This window comes from Morus notabilis, unplaced genomic scaffold (assembly GCF_000414095.1).
Source record: "Morus notabilis unplaced genomic scaffold, ASM41409v2 Scaffold651, whole genome shotgun sequence".
Classification (NCBI taxonomy): domain Eukaryota; kingdom Viridiplantae; phylum Streptophyta; class Magnoliopsida; order Rosales; family Moraceae; genus Morus; species Morus notabilis.
In genome coordinates this window covers 198,887-207,842 of record NW_010360493.1, presented here as the reverse complement: position 1 = coordinate 207,842, position 8,956 = coordinate 198,887, and the positions used below count along the sequence as shown (strand labels likewise).

Here is an 8,956-nt window from a genome sequence, read left to right as displayed (position 1 = left end):
ATGCCGAGAATAAGTTTCTAGGCCGAATTAGGCCGTAATATCATAATAAGTCTAATGAGGAAAATTATGGAGAATAAGTTACTAGATTGGGTAAATGACTTTCAATCTAGACATAAGTATGTTAAGGGCAATTAAGGAAAATGAGATTTTGAGGATTTAATAAATTGATCCTTATAGTAAATTATCCTTCAGTAAAGGAAAGGAATACATACCTTAAGTAAAGAGCTAGATTTCCTTCATAAGCTGCTAAAATAAAGTAGCAAACGATAAATAATCTCACGCTCTCAATGGGTGTTCATTTTCAGAAGTAAGCAAGTAAGAGAATAGGCTGTTTGGCGAAAAGTGGATTCCAGCTCTGAAAATCATGTAAGTAGGAATCTCGCCTACAACATGAATAGATTTTAAAGAAAAAGTTACACATGTTATATATGCATGTTTATGCTTTAAGTATTTTATACGATGTCATGTCATACTGCATACACCTTAATAAGTCAAGAGGAACTTATAAGAATAATCTCAGTTGAGTGCTGTACCAACCTCTGAGAGGGAGGTGGCTCAGGCTCCCAAGGGAGAAAAAAAAATATAATAATGTCCTCTGAGAGGGAGGCATTCAGGTTCAGTTATAATCACGGTGTCATAGGGGACCTTGCAAACCCTCACGTCCCGATGATTGCGCGCAAGTGGTATGAGCACTCGGGCCCATCAGTAAGAAAGATAATATAAGATAATAAGACTATGATAAGACATCATAATTAAGCATAATCAGCTCATGCATATTTATTCATGTGAACTTACAGTTATTTTGAGAGATAGTTCCTACTTGCTGAGTGAAAGCTCATTCAGATATGTTCATGCTGTAGGTAAGAAACCTGTTAGCAATTCTTGAAGGGCAATGGCGAGCGGCGGACGAATGGTGGAGATGGGAATGGATACCGCTCACACTTAAATCTTCCGCAATAAGTTTAAGTAAGATCATGTATATGTATATATGATTCAAAGGTTTCAAGCATGTATGTTTGAAAAGTATATGTACATATGTATGTGAAGAAAATTGAGGTTGTAGCTAACAACCCTAGTCTTGAGTATTTAAGTTTTAGAATGTTGCAACAGTGCATGCAACAAATAAACGAATTTTAAACATGACGATTTAAATGATTAATTTTAAAAGGACTTTAAGATGTACTTGAATTTAAGATTTCTCACGAAATCCGCTTGAAAGTCAAATTAGATGGCCCGATTGAATTGGCTAGTTTTAGAAAGGTTTTTAAAGAGTATTTGAAACAAGAGTTCAAACGCTGCTCAGTTTGAATGATATTTCTAAAATGTTTTATCTTAGTTGAAATTAAGAAAAGTTTTAAGAAATTTAGTGATTCATTCTTTTAAAATTATTGTTACGAATTATAAAATTATTCCTTCTTATATTTAAAAAAAATATTCCATAAATTTTAAGAAATCTCAATAAATACAAGTTAAATTTAGTTAGGCTGCCGAAGAGGGTCGTCACAATTTTCGGCAAGATGGAGATCGTTGAGTATGGCTTTAATTAAGTCCGTTAGCTTGTTTTGGGTATTGGGCCAAGGCCCATGAGTTGTTTCGGCTTGCCGACCAAGACTTGCAGCCGACTTCCTTTTGAAGAGCATATATATAATTAGCGTGAAGGAGGCATAGCAGCTGCACAGTTTGGTTATTTCTATTAATACAGAGTTTTTTCTCTTTTATTTTTTTTTTTAGTGAGATTTGGTGAGAGAATTTAATTCTTTGATATTTTGTATTCTTACTTTCAGGTTGAGAGATTTTAGGTGTATTCAGGATTTGGATGGTGAGAGATATTTGGCAAGCTTTTATAATCTCGTTTGATTATAGTGGAATTTTTTCGCCATTTTTATTCGTAGACATATGTTAGAAGTCGAATCACGTTAAATCTTTTTATCTCTTAAATTTTTTTATTATTCATATTTTATTTTGAATTCGTTTAATTTAACGGTTGGCACAACAGAAAATAATTAAAGTGTGCATATCGATAAAAAAATACTATGGAAAGAAAAAATTAGGACCATAAAAATGGTAGCACTGTGAGATAACAGGAATCGGAACATTACGTATTGGACCCAAGAAGTGTATTAATTGCTTATGAAATATTTTGTTGATATTACGTAATTTAATATTTTATTTTAATCTAAATTTAATATTTTATTTTAAGGTTATAATGAGCCAAAAAACTGATAGCATATAGGATTCAAAGGCCAACCCGTAGGACAACGAATACACATCATGTATTTTTTTTAGGAAGAGAATATAACGACGGTTTTTTCTTGAAACCGTTATTAAATATTAATATTAGATGACGGTTTTATAAAAACTGTCGTATAAAATAACACCCTAACTCTATTTTTCATGAAATTAGACGATTGTTTACTGAAAAAACTGTGGTCTAATGTAGTTTTTAACGACAAATAAAATATGTCATTATATGTCACAGACATTTAACGACTCACGATTAGATGACGGTTCTCTTAACTGTCGTCTAATCGTTACGTTTCATATTTCTATTAGTGAGCTCTAGTCTTATATTATATATATATTTATTTATTTATTTATTTATTTATTTATTTATATATGTGTGTGTATGTATGTATTTATATAGAAAAAGAGTTACAATGCATCACACTTTACTGCCCTTAAATTGTTTATCATGAGAGAAAATTATTGGAAAAAAAAAAAAGAAATGAAACCAACATTATCCCAGTCCCCATTACTATATGAAACAAATTAAGGGCACAGAAAAGAAAATTAAACTTAGCTAATTGCAGTTTTCCACTCCAACTTTGTAGCCTCATTCAAGCACTCATTCACAAATTTTGGTTTTGGAGAAGTCTGGCGAAATTTCTGACATTCCTGAAGTTTAGTTTCGTATTGAAGTCGTAGGTGTTTTAGCTCATCAATTTTTTTGCTTAATATTGTAGGGACGTCTGCTTCAACTTTTTTAAGTTGCAAACCAAAAAAAGCTCTTGTGATCTTCTCTAGATATTGCTTTAGAAAGTTGACTTTTAAGCTGACCCTCCAATCAGAGAATTCGACGTAGAAATACCAATCTTGAAGAAGATCTTTGGTGATGTCTTGGACCCTGGTACTATGCATTTGCTTTACCACCTTACATAAAAAGGAAAGGGCAATGCTCTTCACTGCAAGTGATTTCTCGGAATGCAGACAAATGTCTTTATACTTGCGAAGTAAGACTTTTAGAACAGGGGCCAAAGTAAAAGGGACCTTATAACCCTCAATGTCAATGACTTTCAATGCTAAATCGCCAGAGTTTATTTTCAACCATCTACTGTAAAAGTTTCCTTTAAGGGTATTAGTGAAGTTGCTGAAATCCACTTCAGTATAGCGACAAAGTCGTAGGAGCTCATTAATATGGTCATCTGTAAGATTAAGCTGATCAGCAGTGCTTTGACTAACAGCTTGTTGTCCCTTATTCTCCTCATGAGATGATGCATCCCATTTGAAATCTTGCGTGAGCCACTGTGCCTCACTTAGTGCGGTGTTTAATAAATCTTTAAAGGTTACGGAAGACTTGGCCTGCACTTTCTCTGCCAGAAGTACAGCTTCTTCAGAAAAATTCCAGAAATCTGCTCCAATGGTCTTCAGCTCCACATTACTAAGGTCTCCCTTAAGTACTTTAATAATCTGATCATAATTAATTAGCTCTGCATCAGATGTGTGGCAGGGATAAAGTTGCATCTACCATAACGCAAGAATTTACAATAGAAGATGTGGAATATTCACTAAAAGAATCAAGCAAACCCACCCTGTTGGTACGTGAGCAAAAAATTTACAAGATGAAAAAAGAGAAATAATTGAAATACCATATTGAAAATGGATTCGATAAAGAACATACCTCAGACATCACGCAGTGCACATGAGCAAAAAATTTACACTCTTCACAATAATACAACCGAATTCTTGGATCTCTTTCAGTTTCACAAACATCACAATAATATTCGCCCGAATTGTCTTCCTCGAGCGAATCCACAAGGATGAGAGGGTGTTTGTGGTACTCATATTGAATGACCGCTGGCAATGGACCACATAGCAAGTGCACTTTGAAATCACAATCCAAACAACGGAATATAGAACACTGGGTATGAGAAAATTCAGTGGCATTGGAGAGAACTGGGTGTTTACAATAGGCATCGTAGCTGTTGCAAAGACCAAGTTTATTGTATGTGTTCTCCAGAAAACAAAGAAGGTGCTCATGGTCCTCATACCTAATGCTATTGATTCCTTTCACCGTCATACCACATTTCACACACAACTGAAACGTACACTGACGACATTTAAACAATAAGGTCTGGCCGTCTTTCTTGTCACATAAACTGCAAGTGAACCAGGCATGCGTAACACCAAGGGCGAGAAGGCCGTGATTGGGATGGACAGAATGTTTGATTTCTCGTGGCAACTCTGCACATGATTTATGCAAGAAATGCCTACATTTTGTGCAGCCATAATCCGTACCAGATGAACATGTTAAGTGACATACGAAGCATAATTTAGTTTTATTTCTGTTGTCAACGTCCTGAACAAGTGGCAATGGGTGCTGGTGAGAGAAATGCTGGATGTGCTCTTGGCTTTCACATGTTATAGGGGGCATCAAAGCACATTTCACGTCCATGTCAAAATTGCATTGAGCACATTTGAAAGAGACAGCATTTGTGAAGTATTGGTGACAAGAGTCGCAATAATAGTTTCTGCGAGTAAACAAGGTGAGAGGGTGGGAAGGATGAAAATAGTGGTTGATTTGACGAGGCGACTCAGCACAAGATTTGTGGACATAAAATTTGCATGAATCACAGACATAGTAGAGTTCATCATTAACAGCCACGGAATACTCATCACATATTTCGCAGGTAAAGGATGTTGGTAATCCTTGTTGCTCATCCTTTCTTAGGAGCAAAGGATGTTGTTGGTGACTCCAGTGTTCAATCTGATTCATTTCTCTCTGTAATTTCTCACACCTAAATATATATATATATATATATATAATATCAAACACAAAATTAGCTACATATGTATATATTTTATGCATCTATTAATTAATGAAATATTTAATCTAAAATGAATAAAAAAAAAAACGTACTGGTTGTGTGTTGTCTAAATCATAGGAGAAGTGATCTAGCGGAAGCGTAAAAGACGCAGATTATGGAAAGAACTCTCAAAGGATTTTATTAATAACCAAAAACTGAATTAAAAAATAACACTAAGGGCCTTTAAATAGAAAACTAATCCTAACCTACGGCAAAGCAAAATACAAAAAATTCTAATAGAAGAGATAATTCCTAAAGATAAATCCTTTTTAAAAATATTCCCAAATTACGCTGCATCATTATGGCATAACCAAGTATATATTGAACTTATTCTTTACATGTATGAAAGTAAAAGACACAAAACAAAAAACAAAAACAAAAACAAAAAAGAAATTAATAGGCACAAAGACAAATTTGTTATAATTTGAGGACGAATTCAAATCAAACCCAATAAGAACATAGTTGGGACATTAAAGTCCCCATGAGCTCATCATCAGAAGATGCTATAAAGGCAGCTGAAGTGATGCAAAGTACGTAATGGCACGCCATTTTCTATATTTTATGTAAATAGCCTGGTTGTAATGCTTTAATGATGTTAATGGTTAGACTTTGATTTACTTGTATATAATACAAATTAATTATTAATTCTATTAGTTTAATTTTTACATTAAAAATTCTTCAATTTAATTTTTAAGTACATGTTTTTAAACAGTGAACAGTATTGCGCATCCAATAATTATTGGTGGTATTCTATACGTATCTAAGACACCAAGAAGAACAAAAAGAAAAACTAAAAAAGAGCATATATCATACACAAATTAATTACAGAAGTATTAAATGTATCCGTCTATTAATAAAATTTATCTATAGTGAAAAAAAGTTGCACGTTGTGTGTGATCCATATCATATGAGAAGGTAGAAATAAGTATTGACAGAAAATATCTGAAATATCTGTACTTTTAATAATATCAAGTTTATCTATCGTGTTTTTTAAAGTGGTCTACAAAAAAACTCTTGACCAGTTAACTCCACCAGTCAAATTTTTAAACAATCAATACTACCCTCAATAATTTGAAAACATATTAGTAACAAACTAACCCTAAAGCGAATAAATTCTTCAAAATTCGAAACAACACTGCTCAATCTATCTTAAATAATATATAAAAACATTAATGAACATGAATATTAAATAAAATAAATCTTAAAAAAACTCTCAAGACACAACAAGCTGGGAAAAGAAAAGGAGCCAATTGAAAAAAGGCGCTGTCCTTGTTTCCCCACGGGATCATCCTTCCTACGAACACCGCCAAGATCTTCAAACGTTCCTCCATATGTCAGGTTGCAAAGCCCCCCAAACTGAGATCTTTCATCGTAAGATTGTCCCCGCACGAGGTCGTCATTGCAATATGAAAAAGAAGTAGATGTTTCTTTTTTTTTTTTGGAAACACAATTATTGGCCACCTCTTTAGCAATTAAATTGGCACATTTAGATTTTTATGCCTAACTAACAAGAACCCAACAGAGACCGTAATCCATAGAGGCACTATATAATGAATATTAGTTTGCCCATAACCTATTCATTTTCTATGGATTCTTCTTATTTTTCATTTTTGGGAGTTTCTCTAATAGGATTGAAAAAAATGAATTATCGATAGTTTTTTATTTTTCAGCTGTCAAATTGTATCAAAATAATTTATTCTGCATACTTTTTAAATCTGATGTGATTTTGACCAGATCTAATGGTTAGAAACTAACCCTACCCACAGATCGGCTTACCAGAGAAACTTCATTCAATAATTTTATATTTAGTTTTCTTTTATCTATTAGTTTTAATATATTTGTTAATTAATGATTTAAATGATATGTAAAGATTCCCTATTTTTATACGATTCTCAAAACAAAAGGAATAAACTTGCTATTTCAAAGCAATACATGGGGTATTTTAGTATTTATATAATAAGAGGGGAATACGTGCAGTAAAGCAACACACAAGGCGTATTTTTGGAATTTTTCCAAAATATACAGAACTTTTACTTTGCATGCAGGAAAGAAAAAATCAGAATAATAGAGAGAGCAAAAAAATAAACTTGCAGTTATATATATATATATATATATCAATTCAGGGGCAAAAAAATCAGCTTACCAGTTATATTTGTGCCAAGAACATTCACCAAATAAGAGTGAAAATGAATTCTTGTGGGTCAAAGGAAGAATAAAAATCTGGTTGACAGAAAGAGGGAGGATCTTAGAGATAGGGTGCCAAGAAATTATGATAAGGGCAAAAGAAGAGATGGCCATTAGCTTTATATGTAGAGAGTAGACCAAGAGAATGAATGAGAATAAAAAATGAAAAAAAAATAAAATAAAAATAAAAAAAAAAAAGAAGAAGAAGTGAGGAATGAAAAAAAGAAAGAAAAAATAAATTCTTTGCTTCACTGAGGAAAAAGGAATTATCATAACTGGAGGATAAATATAAATAAAACATCATGAGAATGTTGATCAAGACTCAAGAGCTCAGACGACCATATCCAGAAACATTGTGGGAGGCATAAATTTAAGATCTTTAATTGAAATTTTATATATATAATATGTACTGCTTTTAAATAGTGAAGATTCTATTCCGTATCCATCCATTATAAAACTCAAAGGTATTTTGTTTGTATTTAAGACACAAAGGACAAAGAAAAAAAAGAAAAAAGAAAAAGAGGACATAAGAGAAGAAGAAAATGGAAAAGAAAAATTCCTTGTTTAATTCTTATCAAGGAAAGAAAAAAGATATTAACAGGCCACTACGTTATGCAATTTAATTTTTATATATGTGCTAAAGTGATTGATTTCATTGTGCAATAATCAATACTAATCAGTGTCCAAAAAAAATAGAACTTAGTTTTACTCTATAAATACGTATTCAAGACACACATATCAAAGCAAATGAAAAAGAAAAATAGAAAAGGGCAGACAAAGGAGAAGAAAAAACGAAAGAAGAATTTCTTACTTCATTCTAGAGGACGAAAAGAATAAAGAAGAAAAAACGAAAGACAAATTCCTTACTTCATTCTAAAGGACCCAAAAGAATTAATAGGCCGAAATATAATTTAGTCATAAGTGGAGAATGAAAGTTCAAATAAAACTTCCTGAGAATGTTGGTAAAGTACTTAGAAGATCAACCAGAGACCGTGACACATCCAGAAATTTGAGTTGTATATATCAAGTATATATTAGTAATTTAGAAATGAAATTTTGAGAACAGAACTTCTCTAATTTTTTACTTTTAAGGTAGGTTTGTTTGATCATATTTGAGCATTATATTATACAACAACATAATAATACAATGTTTAGTGTGACTATCGTACTATATAAACTAATATAGATGGTAAATTAATATGGTCTATGTTGTATTATTGAATATGACTCATTTTTAGCGTATTATATTGCATTATATTATAGTGGATCGATAATTCATATCGGGGTTGGGCACGATTAAGGGTCAGAATCGGTTCGACATAAGGTCATGTCAGAGCCTATAATTGATGAAAAATTGAGAACACAATACAAATTTATATTTTTAAAAATTATATTTTGATCCCAAAAATTTTACAAAATTATATTTTGACCCCCAAAACTTTTATAACATTACACTTGGACCCCAAATTTTTTTAAAAATTTTCACTTTGACCCCAAACTTTTGAAAAAAAAATATTTTTTACCCCCAAATTTTTTAAAAATTACATTTTGACACTAAAATTATTAAAATTTTACATTTTGACTCCTTATACAATACATTATGACACCAAACACCATATTGTATTATGTAACACAACACAACACAATACAATACACCTTCTACAATACAATACAAGCTACTAAATATG

At 32.0% G+C, this 8,956-nt stretch overlaps 1 protein-coding gene across 1 annotated transcript; it reads right to left on the bottom strand.

The window, feature by feature from the left end:
- Window positions 1–2,631: 2,631 nt before the first annotated feature.
- On the bottom strand, window positions 2,632–5,004 carry LOC21394650. Its single transcript, XM_024164559.1, has 2 exons — window positions 3,899–5,004; window positions 2,632–3,687 (listed from the first exon to the last, which is right to left on the bottom strand). Exons 1-2 carry the CDS (start codon window positions 4,991–4,993, stop codon window positions 2,797–2,799), a joined length of 1,986 nt encoding a protein of 661 aa, XP_024020327.1. The 5' UTR covers window positions 4,994–5,004; the 3' UTR covers window positions 2,632–2,796.
- Window positions 5,005–8,956: the final 3,952 nt, after the last annotated feature.

What these genes read in the sequence shown, in the direction of transcription:
- LOC21394650 (XM_024164559.1), bottom strand. Translation starts at nt 4,993, where the DNA reads ATGAATCAGATTGAACACTGGAGTCACCAACAACATCCTTTGCTCCTA. An exon ending in TGCACTGCGTGATGTCTGAG is followed by an intron (nt 3,688 to 3,898) that starts GTATGTTCTTTA and finishes AATTATGATCAG; the next exon opens with ATTATTAAAGTACTTAAGGG.